The sequence below is a fragment of the Micromesistius poutassou genome (assembly GCF_964030765.1).
Source record: "Micromesistius poutassou genome assembly, chromosome: 18".
Taxonomy (NCBI): Eukaryota; Metazoa; Chordata; class Actinopteri; order Gadiformes; family Gadidae; genus Micromesistius; species Micromesistius poutassou.
Genome location: NC_140288.1, coordinates 12,094,993 through 12,114,478, shown reverse-complemented (window position 1 = coordinate 12,114,478; position 19,486 = coordinate 12,094,993). Strand labels below are relative to the sequence as shown.

The 19,486-nt window shown below is 52.1% G+C and overlaps 1 protein-coding gene across 1 annotated transcript in view; it reads right to left on the bottom strand.

The window, feature by feature from the left end:
* Positions 1–243: 243 nt before the first annotated feature.
* Positions 244–19,486, bottom strand: part of lrmp (lymphoid-restricted membrane protein) — a gene marked incomplete at its 5' end in the record, with an annotated part of 20,796 nt that continues 1,553 nt past the window's right edge. Inside the window, 22 exons of the mRNA XM_084483311.1 lie at positions 244–1,145; positions 2,006–2,166; positions 3,811–3,930; positions 5,000–5,101; positions 5,887–5,945; positions 6,413–6,478; positions 7,038–7,081; positions 7,427–7,574; positions 8,083–8,217; positions 8,326–8,466; positions 8,844–8,871; positions 8,969–9,020; positions 9,291–9,477; positions 9,913–9,998; positions 11,745–11,809; positions 12,064–12,104; positions 13,055–13,127; positions 13,573–13,750; positions 14,825–14,924; positions 16,083–16,135; positions 16,954–17,227; positions 18,533–18,845. Coding sequence (XP_084339437.1) covers positions 1,003–1,145; positions 2,006–2,166; positions 3,811–3,930; positions 5,000–5,101; positions 5,887–5,945; positions 6,413–6,478; positions 7,038–7,081; positions 7,427–7,574; positions 8,083–8,217; positions 8,326–8,466; positions 8,844–8,871; positions 8,969–9,020; positions 9,291–9,477; positions 9,913–9,998; positions 11,745–11,809; positions 12,064–12,104; positions 13,055–13,127; positions 13,573–13,750; positions 14,825–14,924; positions 16,083–16,135; positions 16,954–17,227; positions 18,533–18,845 — 2,569 coding nt within the window. The 3' untranslated portion in view covers positions 244–1,002. The remainder of the gene's footprint in view (positions 1,146–2,005; positions 2,167–3,810; positions 3,931–4,999; positions 5,102–5,886; positions 5,946–6,412; positions 6,479–7,037; positions 7,082–7,426; positions 7,575–8,082; positions 8,218–8,325; positions 8,467–8,843; positions 8,872–8,968; positions 9,021–9,290; positions 9,478–9,912; positions 9,999–11,744; positions 11,810–12,063; positions 12,105–13,054; positions 13,128–13,572; positions 13,751–14,824; positions 14,925–16,082; positions 16,136–16,953; positions 17,228–18,532; positions 18,846–19,486) is intronic.

The following is a 19,486-nucleotide window of genomic DNA, read 5'->3' as shown; positions in this document are numbered from 1 at the left end:
CGCCTGTGTTTGTCCGTTGAGAAAAGGGTCTATTGCAGTAACCCTGTGGCTCCTCTGGTTCACTGTCTTTGAAAAGACAGGGGGACGATGTGAAATGAGTTCTGGGGGCACTAAGATATTCAGGTTATGTCTGACGTATAAAGTTAGGTTGCGTATTTGATAGTAGGTACGGAGTATGACTCGAGTTAGATTTGAGACACATACACGCACAACTCACACAGATTTTTCTACAATTGGCGACTTTATTTGTGCAAAGTTTCAAACACCCTCTTTGGAATATACAAAAAGCGTACGACTTTAAAAACGGTGCACAGCACGGCAACAACTTAAAACAAAATCTGTTTGGTGCTTCACTCACTCATGATCAAAAACAATCCGTACATGGAAACAAACATTTTTATAAATAGATATATTTCAAAAAACACAAATAAAACATTATTATTAGCGGTGTTATATTACTCTTAAAGGATTGCTCCTGGTCCCGTTCAGAAATAATGTCCTGGTAAAAAGGAGAAATTCTTCCGTCCCCTTCCGTGTAAAGTGGAACATTCCAGCAGGCCCACACAGTATCAGACCTTCCTGATTGACCAGGGGGAGTTCTCCAACGTCCTCTGAAGTGTTATTGAGCTGCACCGATCACATCTTCTGGAATCGGGTTGGATTGTCATCAAAACCGGAGAGAAAACGAGTCCAGCTTACAGGATGAATAAATCAGTGATCGTTCCTTCAAGTGCTCATCTTGTCGTATTATTCATTCAAAACACAAACACGCAAACGCTAAGTGAGTCTAGTCTGGTCAAACGTGATGTGTGTAAGTATCCCAGGGCTGCTCCCCCCCCCGGCTGTGCATCAGCCAGTCTGTATGACGATGATGATGACGGACCCCCTCCCCACACACCCCAACTAAAACCATCCACAGGCATGAGGACAGTCATGTCCATGATCCAGGGGCCCCCGGTCCCCCGGGTCAGTCTCCATGGCGACCGGGGCGGGGGGGCGGGGCTAGACGGGGGGCTGTCCGTTGTGGCGGAGCCCGGTGTAGGGCCACAGCAGCTGCTGGATGGTCATCCAGGAGTCGCCCGTGCCCACGGGCGCCGCGTCCACCGCCGGCTGCATCACCAGGCAGGCCAGCAGCGCCAGGAGGCCTGCATGGACACGGGGACAGTTACTACCGGCGGGTCGCTGTCCTCCAGAGAGACCAGCCGTCACTCATACATCACAGGACAGTTACTACCAGCTGGTCTCTGTCCTCCAGAGAGACCAGCCCTCACTCATACATCACAGGACAGTTACTGCCGGCTGGTCGCTGTCCTCCAGAGAGACCAGCCCTCACTCATACATCACAGGACAGTTACTGCCGGCTGGTCTCTGTCCTCCAGAGAGACCAGCTCTCACTCATACATTTAAGGGTAGGGGAACCCCCCAATCCCTTTTAGACCCTCATAGTTATTTCAGTTCTTAAGTAACGCAATCAAAAACACTTTGACGTCGTTATAAAACATTGATTTGACCTCTGATTTTACTGTTTGGTATTGTACTTCACTTTGCTGCGGCTAGACTCCCCTTCTGCAGATGCTACTACGTCACACAGAGAGATTTCTGCACTAGAATTAGCAGTTTAATAGGAGAGAATGTGGTACTGTATCAACCATAAGTATCAGATATTAGTTTCATTCCCATTGAACAACAATTCAGCTCTCAGAATTGCTATCGGAATCTCTAATGTTAATCATCTGTAATGTTCCTATCGCGAGAAATCTGTGCTTTAGTCAAGAAAACAAATAGGTGACGTTACATTGGTGCCATCGCCCTGTGGCTGGATTGGAATGAATAATCAGAAATATTATATTTCTACTGTAGCAACAAAAGGTTTCGCAGGTCAAGTTCAATTGAGATTTAAACATGAATGTACAAATTAATAAACGCAATGGTAATATGAACAAATGAACACATGCGTTCAGAACGGGCGGTACAGAGGGCTTCATAACGTCTGAGGTTCACTGACCTGCCAGCACCACCACCATGGCCAGCCACAGCCAGAGGCCCCGCCCACCTCGGGCCCCCCCTGAGGGGCGCCCCGCCCCCTTGGGGTGGGACAGTGCGGCGTGGGATAGCGACGGAGACACCAGGGCGTCCGACGCAGAGGGACCGGGAGACGAGCTGGGACTGGAGGGAGGGAGAGAGGGGAGCCAATCAGAGACAGGACAGAGAGAGGGGAGCCAATCAGAGACAGGACAGAGAGAGGGGAGCCAATCAGAGAGGGGAGCCAATCAGAGAGAGGTGAGCCTATCAGAGGCAGGAAAGATAGAGGGGAGCCAATCAGAGACAGAGACTAGCCAATCAGAGACAGAGAGAGACGAGCATATCAGAGACAGAGAGGGGAATATGTGTGGACAAAGACAGGAGAGGTGTGGATAGAATGGACAAAGGGAGGGAAGAGGACTGGAAGGAGAGGAAGACAGAGAGGAATCAGTGTGGAGAAAGAAAGAAGGGAGAGGGAGTACAGAGTAGGAGGCAGAAGATGAGAGAGAAGAGGGGAAGGACAGGAGGAGGAGAGAGAAGAGAGGGGGAGGATGAGAGAGAAGACAGGAGGAGAAGAGTAGGAGAGGAGGATGAGAGAGGAGAAGGACAGGAGGAGGACAGGAGGAGAGAGAAGAGAGGAAGAGGAGGGACAGGAGGATTAGAGAGAAGGCAGAGAGGTCCAATGGAGGAGTAAGAGGCAGCCAAATGGGAGCATGGAAGGACCAAGCCTGGAGGGAAAGATGAGGTCTTCATGAACAACAGCATTCAGCGCAAGAGTCCGCTTGTATGGATGTTGTTTTACGGTTAGTAAATATCAAACGGCAAGCAACTGCAACAGCAACAGATCGTTGATCGACCGATGGAATAGCCGCCACATTCGGACAAAACACATTCTCCCCGACCGTCCCTGAACCACGCGGACGGCTTTGAAACATCCACCAACATCCACGACCAATCATCAGTGATCACCAGCCACACAACAGAGGAGAACAATGGAGGTGAAAGGAGAGCTTTGAGGAAGGAGAAGGCCGCAGGGGTGGGCGGGCAGGAAACAATCATGCAGTGATGATGAGAGCAGTCAATGGTCCTTGAAAGGAGACATTCATTCTGTCCATTTTTTCCCGCTCAGTGGCATTCCACCTTTCACGCATCACTTACAGGATCACAAAAAGCTCTTCCTGTTTCCTGAAAGACGTGGAATCGGAAGAGAAGGAGTTTTGTTTTTTTGTCCAGTGGCAGAGAATCCATGACCATAGAATTAGCTCCCAATGGCAAACAGCGAGCACAGCGAAGAAATACAGCAAAACCGGATTCGACCGTGCAGCAAAGGACGGTTTAGCACACGCATAGTTAGTTAGTGACAAGACATTCAGGGGCGGATTGGTTAGTCGACAAGATCACGGCGCTGCATGCTGGGAAGTGGCCGTGACACCCATCACAGACCCAGCAGGGGAAGGACAGCCAGGCTGGGCCAGCAGGGGGGGGCCACTGTCTGGATTAGGTTTCTCCCTTCATTGTGACAAAAATCCCCAGAGCCCAAAGAGCAGCAGGAGAAGCTAGTCCAATGGAGGACCAGAAACATCTGCAGTATGAAGGACAGCGGGAGGCTAGCCGGCCGGAGACTGGTGTGTTGCAGCTAGCCAGCAGTGGCTAGCCAGCAGTCGCCAGCCAAAGCGGTGGCCAGCCAAAGCCCAGCCTTGGCTAGCCAGCTTTGGATAGCCATTTGTGGCTAGCCAGCTGTGGCTAGCTTGCGGTGGGCCGACCGGGGGGTGTGCAGCAAGGACTAACGTCTTGAGGGGCCTAATGAAGGAGGTCAGCTTGATGCCCAGTTCAGTGAGGCTGGACCTCCTCTTCTCGGCCACTGGGGGGTCCGGCGTCTCCTTCCACTGAAGGTCTGAGAAGCTGACCCTGGGGGCGAGGGAGCACCACACATTGACATGCAAAACACACTCGATGAAGGGGCGTGGCCGGGGGGCGTGGCCAAAGGGTGGCCTTTCCACATATTTGGTTGCCCCACCCCCTGGGTGCCTCACCATACTCAGTACACTCAGCAGACACACACAAATACTCATGTAAACACACACACACACGTGCATGTTATCCATTCAAATTCCAGAATGCATACATGCAAATTCATGCAAACGAAGGAAACCAAGGAAAGGTTTCCACACGTTCACACACACACCAGCAGACACAAGACAACATTAAGGGGTCGTCTACTTTGATTGGAATTTTGATGGGTGTGCATTGCAAATTCAACGTTCATAGCTACATCATTTTAAACCAGGATTGTGTCGACATTTTGTAGATGTAATAAAATGGTCAAAATAAACCGCAGCCAAACACTAACAAGGACAGATTGACTTTGCAAGGGCATCCATCAACGCCGTCGTCAATCAACTGAAACACCCCCTCGGTCACACTGGCACCCGGGCCCCGACCCGGGAGCCCCCGTTACTGACGGACAGGAATCACTCGTCAGAACAGACTCCAAACATGGCTGCCTCCTGGCATCACCACCATGTTTAGCAGCAGCGGTTTAGACCAAACCGCCTGGTTTAGACCCAAAGCCTGGTTTAGACCTATAGCCTGGTTTAGACCTAAAGCCTGGTTTAGACCTATAGCCTGGTTTAGACCTAAAGCCTGGTTTAGACCTAAAGCCTGGTTTAGACCTAAAGCCTGGTTTAGACCTAAAACCTGGTCTAGACTTTAAGCCTGGTTTAGACCTAAAGCATGATTTAGATCTAAAGCCTGGATTAGACCTAAAACCTTGTTTAGACCTTAAGCCTGGTTTAGAATCTAAAGCCTTGTTGAGAATCTAAAACCTTGCTTAGATCCAAATCCTGGCTTAGATTTAAAGAGTCGTTTAGATCTAAAGGCCTGTTTGGATCTACAGCCTGGTATATAACCAGCCTCAGCAGGGCCTCAGCCTCGGGGAGGCCGGGGGGGGGCATGCCTCGCTCGGCATGCGTCTTACCCGTTCAGCGAGGCCAGGCCCGGTTCGTCCGGGTCCCCCCAGGCCCCGGAGCTAATGAACCGCTTGAGCGGGGGCCGCGAGCCGCTCTTTCCCGGCACGTTCCTGCAAAGCGGCCGCAGCACACCACAACGGCAGACAGCGTCAGGCAAACCAACGCCGGGCCCCCCCCGGTGAGGCCAGAGCCTGGGGGCCACGCTGGAGGCCTGCAGCGGGGGGCCAGGGGCCAGACCGCCGTCCTCCACTGAAACTACCAGGACCACGAGGGGCGGCCCTCTCTTGCACCCTTCCACCCGTCCTTTGATACTTTCTCCCAACTCTTCTCCGTTTTGGCAGCGCAGTGGTGGAACGCGCTTCCGGCCCACATCGGGACCGCAGAGTCGCTCACCAATCTCAGCAAAAGACTCACTTGTTCAGAGTTCAGCTACACTCTGCATAGCCTCCCCCCTTACACCCCCCCCCCCCCCTCACTTGTTGTACAACCTTGCACTTAAATAGTACTTAGCATTGTGTAGCATCTTATCTCTGTTGTATACGGGGAATGGGTTAACCTGGCGATTGTTAGTGCTGGGCACTTGGTTCTATGAACATCCTTACTGTACCGACAGCGATATATTGTTGTTTCTCTTTCTTCTGACAAATGTACTTATTGTAAGTCACTTTAGATAAAAGCGTCTGCTAAATGCCCTGAATGTAAATGTTAATGTTAATGTCTCCCACACCCAAACGACCCCAGGTTCAACTCTGTATCAGAACCCACAAACATCTGCAGTTAGTCCTCCAGACAGACTCACCTGGAGCAGCTACAGAGGGTCCTACGTGAGGGGGGGGGGGGGGAGTGTGCTCAGAGGAGTGAGTTGAATAAAGAGTGATAATCAGTGGGTACCCACCAGGGAGACCTCCTGGTGAGTCGCTCCGCCTCACTCTCAGACAGGTCCTGGGTTTTGGGCTGCATGGAGAGACAGGAACACGGAGTCACGGACCGGAGTCATCAGGACCCAATGAGGACCTCAGGCTGTGGTTGCGTCGTTTATATGCAGACATTTATGCTTATGCTTATCGTTGTGCGTTCATCAAAGGCTTGATTAGAGATGAGATGCATGATCATTATTTCCCTGAATGTAATTAAGGTGAAAGTGTGTTGCAAAACGAAACATCTATAGCACGTGTAGGCGATACTCTAGAGGCAGGTGGGAGAGTACATTTGTACAATGGATTATTATGATATCATAAACCCTATCCATTAGTACTGCCTTAACGTAACCTAGCTCTAGGTCACACACACACACACACACACACACACACACACACACACACACACACACACACACACACACACACACACACACACACACACACACACACACACACACACACACACACACACACACACACACACACACACACCCCACCCACCGAGTCGAAGCCGGGCGACCCTCCTGAGCGGGGGATAGCTGCAATGCTAACCCGGCGAGCAGACGGCTGGAAGACAACAACACAACAACAACAACAACACAGTCAACCACCTCTTCTCTGTTAAGAACTATTAGATAATCAGCAAGTCAAACAAATACCAAGTAGGATATCGATGGGCCACATGAACCCCTGAGCTGCAGTCTGTAAAGGGCTAGCCTGCTCAACGCAGTCTGAATTCACACGTCCATTACCGGATCAGTTAATACATATCTTAATGTTCTGGTGATGTAGCGTTTCGTTCCTAGAATGCAGATACACATTATATGAAAACCCTTGGCTAAATTAAAAAAAAAAAGTAATGATGTATTATATTATTATGAATGGATATTTCATAATGTAGTCTTATATGGTTGTATATATTGTGTGTGGGCAGCACTGGGGTTGTAAACCTTGCTGTCGAGTTAAAGACATTAGTCAAAAAAAGTGGAACAATTTATATATATATATATATATATATATATATATATATATATATATATATATATATTCAGTGTAGAAAGCCACTGACAGCTATCAACCACAGAATGAGTGAGTGAGTGAGTGACTGAGTGAGGATAATGCCTACCTTGTAGTACAGTGAAGATGAAGGTGATTTTCCACGGAAGTCTGCTGCAACCAAAAGGGTAACCAAAAGTTATTTAGTCTATTTGTCTACATTTGCATGTTTAGAAACGACACGTGCACGTGTGTGTCTCTTTAAAAGAACCTCCTCCACCAACCGTTTCACCAAATATGGTCATACATCCGGTCCCAGCGCTACTGCTGAAAACAACCCACTCTCCCAGGTGCCATTACACGATGCTGACCGGGACCAGCGACGCACGTCCCTGATCGGTCCGCGAGTGACGGCGCCATAATTGGTCTCACCTGACCCTACATGGGCCGTCCCGGTATGGGTTGAGCGCTGGTCATGAGTGCTGGTCATTAGTGCTGGGTCGAGTGTCCCCGGCGTACCTTTGTCGGTCTGCGAGCCGAAGGAGCGCTCGTTCTGCATGAGCGTCTGCCGCAGCTCCACCAGCTCCGTGTGCTCCTTGGTGTACATCCTCTTCAGGTTCTCCACGTGCTGGAACATCACCTCCACCGCCCGGCCCACGCGGTTCTCCTGAGGACCCGCCGGACCGCGTTAGACCGGAGCGGGGGAAGGGGGGGGGGGGGGGGGGGGGAACGTAGCGCACCAAAAAGTCTGGTTGTTTGACCGAGTTAGGGCTGATCAATACTCTCCTAGTTTCCATAGAGCAGCATCACGTCATTTCACACAGCGATGAAGAGAGCTCATTGGGAACAAGATAATGACAGACCTCAGGGACTCCTTGTCAGACAGACATTGGGGCTCAAACCCAGAACCTTTTGGCTGGGAGTCAAACCCCCCCCCTGCCCACAGACCCGGAACCAGGCATGAGCACCCGGCTGTAGGCCAGGTTCTGTCCCTGGGGACCCATTAACCAGGGACCGATTAGTGGGTCTACCAGGGACAGGTGAGGGGGTCCACCAGGGACAGGTGAGTGGGTCCACCAGGGACAGGTGAGTGGGTCCACCAGGGACAGGTGAGGGGGTCCAGGTCGGGGGTTCAGACTGACCGGGTGGACCCCAGGGGCCGGTTAGTGACTGACCTGGTGAATGGCCCCCAGCATCTCCGAGCGGCTGGAGACGCGGGTCATGGACTGGATCAGGATCTCCAGGTTCTTTTGCAGCCGGCGGACGATCTCCATGGACTGGCTGTCGTCATCGCACAGCGGGACCAGAGCCTGAGGGAGGGGCAGGAGCATTGTGGGAAATCAGGCCCACTGGGTGGTGAGAGAGACACCCACCCACCCACCCACACCCACACCCACACACACACCCACACACACTACCTGCAGTAGCCCTTGGCAGCTGGAGATCTCCTTGCGGACGTTCTCCTCCGCCAGGTCCCGGGACCTCTCCTCCAGCCTCAGGCGTTTCTCCAGCGTGAACAGGTCGCACTTGAAGCCCAGCGACAGCCGCTGGAACTCCACCTGAAGAGTCCGACCGCGGGAAGGAGCGCAGGTCAGCCGCTAGCGTCATGAGATGCACGCCGTGTGGACACGCCACCGCCACGCTAAGCTAACAACGCGCTAGGGTAGCACAACAACGTTTAAAGGTACAATTATGAAAAATAACAAAATGCTTAAATCCATACGAGTGACTGCATTGAATTAAGTATTCATGGTAACGATTAAACAATACAAGGCAAGTCATTCCAATTGGCCTATCATTTTGCTTACAAACGCCGACAATCAATTGGAAGAAACCAAAACAAACTTGAAACTTGTTTCCTTTACGCTGACTAAACTCTGAAGGCATCATCTCATCAACATGCAGCGCTTTAAGGGTCGCTTCATGGCAGCCTCACCTCGATTTCCTTGTCGGTCGGAGATTGGCTGTGAGGTGACGAAACAACAAAAGGTTTTCCAGTGAGATTTGGTCACACCGACACAAACGGATCATTTGATCTCTCTCGTTCTCTCGTTCCCTTACCCGTGCCGCTCCTCCTTCACCACCTCACTGCCGTCGGAGATCATGGACGTCTCTGGAAGACAAGAAGGCTCTGTGAGGAAACCCCAAGGAACTCAGGGGACAACAGACGGGATTGAACACGACACCAAATGATATCTGGGTGGCAATTTGTCAAAACAAAACCCTATGGCACCCAAACTGTTGGTGCAAGACAAAGACACAAGCAGGTAAGTAACAAACACGTTAACAATACAGCAAGAGCTGCTCCGGTACAGTAGTCCTGTAGTTCGTATGGTCGTATGTTTCAACGTGGTTCCGCTACCCAATGCAACAGCCCGCGTACCGTCCTTCTCACTGCCCTCACTCAGGTCCTCAGCGGCCTTGCCCGAGCGCTGATTCTGGTCCTGCAGGGAGCAAGCAGAGAACACCTCATCCTTCTCCTCCTGTTGACCCTCCAGGCCTTCCCGCACCTCAGCACTTCCTAGCTCCTCCATTGGTGGCTCCGTCGCCGACGCTAACCTCCACTTATGCTAAGCTATGTGCCAGCACAGCTGGCTGGCGGGCTGCCCCTGCAGGTGTAGGAGGCATGCTGGGCGCCGGTGGGAGCTAGGCGCTGGTAAGGCACCGGGTGCTGGTGAAAGCCGACTGCTGCAGGTTAGTCAATCTCTCTGCCCTTTTCTCTTGCCCATACATCCGCCCTCATGGGACTGGTAGGGCAGCATTCTATCCGTCTTTGTCTAGTGGTGAACAATTGACATACCGCTGGCAGCCAGCTGCAGTAACTTCATCTAGCTTAAGTTACTGCAGCTCACTGAACTATTTGGGGATTTCAACTAGAAATGAAAAGAAAATCTATTTTTGTTTGTACTTAGCAGACATTGTACTTGACCATAACAATATTGTGTGTATGCAGGGGTGGCTCATGGATCAATCAAATCCATCTTCTGAGTAATAAGGCAGTTTACCTTTGATTGACTGGACTCAAAGAGGTGGTCCTCCCTGCTGGCCCCTGATTGGACACCGGGGACAGCGTTGGGAGAAGAGTGCGACCCTGAAAGATGATGTAGATGAATAATGTAGCACTTGAATCCAGACCTTAAAGGGGACGTATTATCAAAACAATCTTTTTCCTGGGATTTGGGGTGTTGTTTCGGCTCTCTGGTGCTGCCACACGCATACAAACTTTGAAATACGTCCGTCCATGCTTTTTTGAGTGAGAAATGCATTTCTGAAAGTACCCCGCCTGCAGTTACCAAACGAGCCAGTCAGTTTCGGCGCCCCCTCCTACGTAGGAAGCAGGCACATCTGAATATCACCACCCACTACCCCATCCCCGTCCTATCAGAGCATTGATACGATCTTGCGGACCAGCGGACGAGCGCTGGGCGGAGATGTTGGCGCTTTTCAGAAGCAGGGAGATTCCATACAAAAATGGATAATAGTCTAATTTGTCAGTTTGCCGTGTGGCTGCCTGGCAGGGCGTGTGATGGAGCTGCGCAGCTCCGTAGCTCCACCGGGGAGCTCGGTGGAAGTCCACCGAGCTGCCGCTGACGCTCCCCCCCACCGGAGCTGCCGGACTGCCGCTAGAGCTCCGGCGGCAGTCCATCAGCTCCGGCGGGGGGGAGCGTCGGCGGCAGTCTGGCAGCTCAGCTCCGGGAGGACAGTCCCTTCCTCCTCCATGTCGCGGTTCAATCTGGACTTCAGAGAGTCAAAGCCAAAGTCCCTTTCCCCCCAATTCTTCTCCACCATGGCCGAGATAACCCCCACTACGAGTCTTTACATGTTGTGGAAGTACCGTCAGCCGCAGTCTTTATGATTCATAACAGCATCGAGGCGCACATAGCTTTTGGCCGTGATATTAGATATTATATTATATACCTATATGTTATATTATATATTATTATTATATAACATATTATATTGTATAATATAGATATAGAGCTCCGGCAGTCCGCAAACGGCAACAATCACTTCTCCTGCATGCTGTGGTTCACTCTGACAGCTCATTGGTCGATGGGCAGCAGCTCATTTGCATGAAAGCTACAGACACCAGAAACAGCACATTCTGGAGGGACTGAAACAGAGCGGAATAGCGGTAGGCAAGATTTTCTTTTTTACTAAAAGCCATTTCCAGCAAACAGCTTCAAAAACATGTTTTCTGGAACTCATATACTATGTTTACTTGTTGGGAAAACACCATAATATGTCTCCTTTAAAATGGGATCAGGTGTGAGAATCAGACGTTCCTTCTCGTTACTGACACCGCTGGCCGGTGGGGGGAACTGCAGCCTGCTGACCCTCAGGCATGAAGAGCTCCGGAATGTCCCTGCGTGGGCTTGATCAATAACAATCAGACTAATGAAAGCTATAATCATTAACGTTTACTATAAACAGACAGTGGGAGTGGATTGAGCGGATATTTTTGGAAGTCACTAATGACAATTTCCTGGCAAATCCGTCCCTTCTCAAATACAATATCTAGAGATAGAGAGAGAAAGATAGAAAGCGGTTGTAGATAGATAATATATATATTTATAGATTATCACTCAGACGGTTTCACCCAACAGAGTGATTCAAGGAGGTCTCTTCTTTAAACTAAACTACACCCTGTTCATTCAGAACCGTTTCCGTCTTCATGATTAAGTCTCAGTTCTCTGGCTAGTAGGAGACAGCAGCCCTTCACACTGGGTCAGCCGGCTGTGTGGGGCCAGAAGTGGGGGGGGGGCGGTGCGTCTGATCCGCGGTCCTGACCACGTCTGAACGGACGTCCCGTTCTGGACAGGAGAGGTTACCTTACCTGCCACGGGCACCGAGACGGTTTGCGATGCACCCTCCTCTTCCTCCATCACCACAGGAAGGGGTCTGGAGCGTGCACACACACACACACACACACACACACACACACACACACACACGTAATAAAGTGACTGTTGAATAGTGCATGTTGCAGCAATGTAGCGTTTCAGTATGGATAACACTACTCAGCGCGCGCACACACACACACACACACAAACAAAAGACACGCACTATCCAGCAAACACACACACACACACTACCGAGCACACATACAATACACAATTGACGCACACTACCAGCACACCCAATACCCAACTCACCTGTCCTCCAGTTCGGCTCGCTCTCCTACCCGTGTAGGGCTCTGGGAGAGAGACACAGACAGAGAATGAGTACGAGAGAGAGAGAGAGAGACAGAGAATGAGTACGAGAGAGAGAGAGAGAGAGAGAGAGAGAGAGAGAGAGAGAGAGAGAGAGAGAGAGAGAGAGAGGTGGGAACAGACAGGTGGTCTTATGACCCAAAACACACACACACACACACACACACACACACACACACACACACACACACACACACACACACACACACACACACACACACACACACACACACACACACACACACACACACACACACACACACACACACACACACACGTTGCGTAAGAAGGGTAGGAGAGGGACAGTTTTGACACCACTCAGAGTGACATAACGAGGCAGTGGCTCGCCCCCTCCTCCTGAACACACTCCGCCGTCAGACAGAAGTTAACTTGACAGTTATATTTATCACAATGGCAGCTGCATTCGGATCGTGAGAACGATGGTTGACTTTGTCATATATACAGTACATATATATATATCTTTGTCACGTCTTCATTATATATCAAACATGCGTTTCTTTCTATTTAATGGCTGAATGCGCCCCGGCCGTCAGCCATGATAGAACAAGACACTGTTGTGAAAGCAGAAGCAGCTCAGGCCGACCGCCAACACTGGCTCTTCTGTTATTGTTGGTCAGATATTGAAGCTCTCTCTCTCTCCTCTCGGGGTCAAAGTGGGTCGGGAGGGAGCTTTGTGTTGGCATGGCAACCAGTGCCACCAGTTGATCCGGTCCAACTTAACCAGTGTAGGGTCACCCCATAGCCCCATGGTGTGTGTGTGTGTGATGGTGTGTGTGTGTGTGTGTGTGTGATGAAGGGAAGGGTGGGTGGGGGGGCGGGTGAGTGGATAAAAGAGGAAGAGGAAGAGGCAGCTGAAGTGAGAAAGAGGAAGTCGGGTCCCCGACGCAGATCGCTACTTCCTGTGGATACAGACCTTGGCAAGGCTCATGTCGCTTGACGCTGCGTCCCCTTCTCCTCCTCCGTGGGGGTCCCCACTGGGCTGGGGGCTGGCAGGGGTGAGAGGTCAAAGGTCGAAGGTTTAACCCAAGCCCAGACTTTTCCTCGTGTTTTTAGACCCTTCTCTGAAAGCTCAACTCTGCCTCTGACCCTCCGTCTCCCTCTTCCCTCTCTCTGTCTGTCGGTGCCGAACAGGTGGTGAAAGAGGGAGAGGGAGGAGGAGAGAAAAGGGGTGGGTCTGTCCCCAGATGCATTGTGGGTATGCAAAGCATGAAATATATACCACACCCAATCTCAGGCACCCAGAGAGATAAAAGCCAATTTGACTGGTAAATAAGTCCCACGCCTCAGGCCAGACTGCCAGCAGAAATAATATGCTAAGAGGATGATGACCAGCCTTTGACAGCGTGCTTGTTATGGGGAGAGAGATGGGCTCTGACAGGACCGATTGATGCTGGTCTCATAACGGATATTCAATTGAAACATATTCCTTACCTGCCATTTTCAACAATGGTTTCTTGCCCCGGTGGTGATGAAGATGGAGTGTATATGGGAGGTACCATCTCTCCTGTCCCAGGAGGGGTGTTGCCAGGTGCTACGGTCTGGTCCATTTCAGGCAGGTCGCTCTGATGATCATGGTTTGAGCCAGCGAGAGGAATGGTGCATTCTGGGCCTTTTGAAACACCAAGGGGAGAATGAGGGGAGCTGGCATTACATATCCGGACGGAATCCATGTCATTTGAAAAGGAGAGGTGTGGTGGCTCAGGTGATTGAATACCAGACAAAAGGTTCTGGTTTCAAGCCCAGAGGACCAGAGTCTGGCTAAAGGCCTCCCAGAGCAATATGCCCTCACCTCCGCCTGCTCCTTAATGCCATTTCGGAATGAACAGAATCATATCGGAGAAAAAGCATTGACTTGATGATAAGCCCTGGCCTTAGAGAGGTTTGAACTAGTTTAATTTAGGGTGTGTACATCCCTTTAAGAGTTCAGGTGTGTGTGTGTGTGTGTGTGTGTGTGTGTGTGTGTGTGTGTGTGTGTGTGTGTGTGTGTGTGTGTGTGTGTGTGTGTGCGCTATTTGTCCTCAGTGGTCAGAATACAAACCCCACCATGTCATCACACTTCGGCACAATAAAGCAGTAAGGACAGCGAGGCATAGAACGACAGACAAGAGATACAGAGAGCGGTCAAAGTCAACGGGATGAGTCAACAGAGTGGTGGAGAGGAGGTGGATTCATTTTGTGATCCAGAATGGCATAACGATGGCGACTGAGGGGTGACAGAGATACACACGGAGACAGAGAACAACAAATAACTCAAGAGATCGAGACGATAGAGAGCGGGAGAGACATGTGGAAGGAGGAATTCAAGTGAGTGTGATTGTGCGACTGAGATGGAGAGAGGTTGAGAGATGGGAGACGGAGATGGAGAGTGGGAGACGGACATCGATATATGGAGAGAGAGAGAAACAAAAGAGAGGGAGATGGAGAGTGAAACATTCATATGGAGGGAGAGAAAACTAAAGAGAGAGAGAGATTGAAACATACATATGGAGAGAGACAAAACTAAAGAGAGATGGAGAGTGAAACATGTATGGAGAGAGAGAGAGAAACTAGAGAGAGCGAGATGGAGAGTGAAACATACATATGGAGACAGAAACTAGAGCGACGGATGGAGAGCGGGCGACGGAAAACAGATCTATGGAGAGAGACGTGGCGGCAGAGAGAGGCACAAAGAGAGCGGTCTTACTGTTGCTGTGAGGGTGGAGGGCTTCAGAATGAGAGCCACTCGATTCCTGTCCTGCTCGCTCACCGGCACTGTGTGTGTGGGCGTCACACAGCCCCGCCTCCTGAGAGACACACACACACACACACACACACACACACACAGGAAGCCGGGGGACGGAATTTAAAGCACAGTAGCGAGCAGCGACGTGGGGCTCCAAACCACACGGCCTCATAGCGCGAGGCGTTTTCACGTACGCTGGGCGTGTGTGTGACCCGAGCGCTAGTCAGAACCGGAGCAGGAAGCTGCGCCGCGGCCTTGGTCATAAAGGAATACCAAGGCGGTGTGTGTGTGTGTGTGTGTGTGTGTGTGTGTGTGTGTGTGTGTGTGTGTGTGTGTGTGTGTGTGTGTGTGTGTGTGTGTGTGTGTGTGTGTGTGTGTGTGTGTGTGTGTGTGCGCGCGTGTGCGTGTCCGTCCTGTTGTTGTGGAACAACGAGGCGCGCGTGGAAAACTCAAGAGACACTCGCTGGATGCCCCTTCCTGTCACCACAGGAAGTAGGGGAGGAGGAGAGAACATGTTCGCTTTCGTAAATCAGGATCCAAGCTTTGTGGAACGCGCCCCCGCCTCCCCCCCCCCCCCCAAACGGAGAGGTTGTGATTTGGAACGGTTCCTGAAGGCCGTGTGGAGACGGAGCCACGGCGTACCAGCTCCATCTAAAGAGTGTGTGTGTGTGTGTGTGTGTGTGTGTGTGTGTGTGTGTGTGTGTGTGTGTGTGTGTGTGTGTGTGTGTGTGTGTGTGTGTGTTCTCTCTAACCTTTGGGGCAGCTTCTTTACATTTGACCCCACAACGTGAACCCCCGAAACGTCCGACATGCTCTTTCTGCGAAGCGCATCTTCTGTCATCGTGACAGATGGGTGACACATGTCTACGGGGCGTCATGTGGCTCGGGAGGGCGAGCGGGTCGGCTGCTAACCGGATTGTTGCTAGTTCGATCCCCAGCTCCTCCTAGCGGAGTGTCGAGGTGTCCCTGAGCGAGACGCCCTCACCCTGACATGCTCCCGACCAGCTGGCCGTCGCCCTGCGTGGCTGACTCCGCCGTCGGTGTGTGTGAATGTGTGCATGAATGGGTGAATGTGAGGCAAAGTGTTGTAAAGCGCTATGAGCGGCCGCTGGTTAGAGAAGCGCTCTAGAACTGCAGTCTGTTTAGCAGTCGTGTGCGGTCAAGGAGCTGGAGGCTCTCAAACTAAGAATCATTTAAATGGAAACAAAACACAAGGTACCTGCAGAGGCTGAGAAGTGAAGGACGACTCTGGATCCACGACGACCGGGGAAGCTTTAATCACACGGACACAAAACACACAAAATATTAACATGGAAAAACAAAGATTCAACCCAAAGACCCCAAGTATCAGCTAATTAAGAACCCAGGGGACGCGGCCCGAGTTGGACATACAGCGCTGTCTTTGACCCTACATGGGCACGGAAAACAGAAAGAACCAAAACAAAAGAGGGGGAAAAAAGAAACGGAACACAAGCATGCCACAGCACCCCTCCTGCTCCCTAGTCGCCCTCTGTACGCCCGCCTGTCTACGCGTCACTGGGCCGGTCATGCAGACAGAGGGTAGATGGGGGGGGGGGGGGATTACGGAGGTTCTAGTGGCTGTCTGAGCGGTCGCCCTCCCCGGCCATAGATGGGTCTCAGAGAGGGGAGGCTTGAACACACACACACAGAGTCCCTAGAAGGCCGGGCACGGCACACTTTGACCTCCCCAGTGCACTGGGTTGCCAGTTACAAACCCTGCTCTCCCGTCCCTGGGTGAGCACCGCTGTACGGGCGGTCCACCACGGAGCCGTGTCTTTGGGTCACAGGGTCAACTTTAGCTCCGAGCAAGCAGTACATGCATGTCTTCCTTGGGGTTCAGTGTTGGGGTTCAGACCCTCAGCCAGACCTAAATAAAACGTGTGTACTACTTGGTGTCCCACTGGTTCTGGTGGTCATGAAGGAGGAGGGTGAGGTGAGCGTGTGTGTGCTTAAGGGTGGGTGGGTTTGAACCCAGAACCTCGGCTGGGAGTGGAACCCCCTCACCACTAGACTAACCAGCCCCCCAAAGAGATCCATCAACGGGGGGGGGGGGGGGGCTCTCGGCTCACCTGGGGTCTCTCCCTCCGTCTCCAGCCCGGGTCCAGGCTCCTCAGAGGGGGCCGGCAGAGGGGTGGAGGTGTCCCGGGGCCCTTCACCTCCTCGCAGGTCCTCCACCACTGTCCACCTCTCCTCCCCAGCTTCCTCCTCCTCCTCCTCCTCTATAGGCTGGTTGGTCGTCGCGGCGACAGATTCCACGGCAACCACCTCCTGCTTCTCATCCAGATCCTTCTTCAGGAGGTCCTGGAGGTCAAACTCTGCGTCCCATTCCAGCTCCGTCCCGGCCTGCTCCCCACCCCCGAGGAGGAGGAGGAGGAGGAGGAGGAGGAGGAGGAGGAGGAGGAGGAGGAGGAGGAGATCCAGGGAAGAAGAAAAACGAGATACAGAAGGTTAGTTTTGTTTAGCAGACCCCAGTTGTACAACCGGGGTTCAAACCCAGATCATTGTTGGATGGGATGCTAACCCATGACCCAGTTACATTATAAAAAGCCCTTCTGTCGCCACTAGGACCAATCACAGTGAGGTACAGTCCCAATCCCACAGCTTTGTGTGGCCTCTTGTTCAAGCTAAGGGTCAGATCCCTCGCTCAAGGACAAGAGGAGCCAGAGAATTGGACGGCTGTTCTCTTCGTTTACATAGTTCTATCTAGTGAAAAATATTCATTAACCACACACACACACACACACACACACACACACACACACACACACACACACACACACACACACACACACACACACACACACACACACACACACACACACACACACACACACACACACACACAGTGTGACTCACTTGTTGTATAGCAACCAAACATGCGTAGGTGCGGGGCCTAAGCACCGTGGGCTGTGCAAATGCCCACTTCAAACTCCAACACACGCTAGAAGCATCTCATTTCCTCTCTCCATTTCTCTCTCTCTCTCTCTTTCTCTTTCTCTCTCCCCCGCTCTGCTCATTCCTCCCTTACCTTGCGTTGAATGAGTCAACATTTTCTTTTCTTTTTTTCTTCTCTTTTTTTTTCTCAACAAATCTAACTAGTTTCCTGTCTCCCTCTTCCCCCTGTGCCATCTCCCTCGGTGTTGACGTGTGTTTTCCGTCTCCCTCCCTCTCTACACACACACACACACAGATGGTCAGAGTCCCTCATATGCAAACAGTGCATCTCCCTCTCGTATTCTCCCTCATACTCAGCGTCTCTCCTGCTCTCCCTTCTCCTCACACAATGGCCCTCACCCCCTCAACCCTCACCCTTTCTCCCCCTCACCCGATGCCCTCACCCCCTCACACGGTGCCCTCACCCCCTCCCCCTCTCACCCTCTCTCCCCCTCACCCTCTCTCCCCTTCTCCTCCCCCTCTCTCCCCTTCTCCTCCCCCTCACCTTCTCCTCACCCTCTCTCCCCCTCACCCTCTCTCCCCTTCTGCACACCCTCACCCCCCTTCTCCTCACACAATGCCCTCACCCCCTCACCCTCTCTCTCTCTCTCTCTCTCACCCTCACCCGCTCTCTCCCTAACGATCCCCCTCACCCTGTCCCCTCTCTCCTCCCCCCATAGCCAGGGCCTCGCTGCTGTCCTGGGGGGTCTCTACCCTGCTGTCCTGGGGGGTCTCTACCCTGCTGTCCTGGGGGGTCTCTACCCTGCTGTCCTGGGGGGTCTCTACCCTGCTGTCCTGGGGGGTCTCTACCCTGCTGTCCTGGGGGGTCTCTACCTGGCAGGAGGCCTCCCTGCTGTCCTGGGGGGTCTCTACCCTGCTGTCCTGGGGGGTCTCTGCCTGGCAGGAGGCCTCCCTGCTGTCCTGGGGGGTCTCTGCCTGGCAGGAGGCCTCCCTGCTGTCCTGGGGGGTCCGCAGCGTCTCCAGCTCCTCTCCCAGCTGTCTCTTCTGGTTCTCCTGCTCCTGGACCCTGAAAACATATGAGCAGCGACACCCCATCAGGGAGGAGATGACCGCCGCAGCCCCCACCCAGCCCGTAAGGGGCCGCTTCTTCTTGATGGGGAGTCACACACACACACACACACAGGATTGTGTCATATTACGTGCGCACATATCAATTGAACGTGTCACACCCACGTGCTTTGACGCCTGTGCAGCAGACAGCGCCTGACGTGTGATGTAGTTTCCTCATTGACTTATAATAGTCCCCCGTTCACGCGCACGTTCACGCGTGATGACTGCTGCACGCCGGTAATCACACTACGCGTAGTGACTACGTGTAACATTCATGCGTTTTTTAGCGAACGCACGCATTAACGCTCGCATGAAGATAATTGAACATTTTTGTCAGGCGCTCACACGTGCGCAAACTCTGTCACGCGTAACAAGAAGCTGCGTACGTATGAAGCAGCGTGCGCACGTCTGCCTGTCACTGTTTGACAAATGTTGTTACGCGTTCACACACACGTGCGGTCGCAGATTCTGATGCTGCGCGGCCGGAAGTTGATCTGCACGGTGCGCACACTACGCGTTACATGAACGTGTAGTGTAGTTGTTCTGTGTAGTTGTCACTGCTGCCTCCCCTGGTTGACTAAAATGAAAAGGCCAACT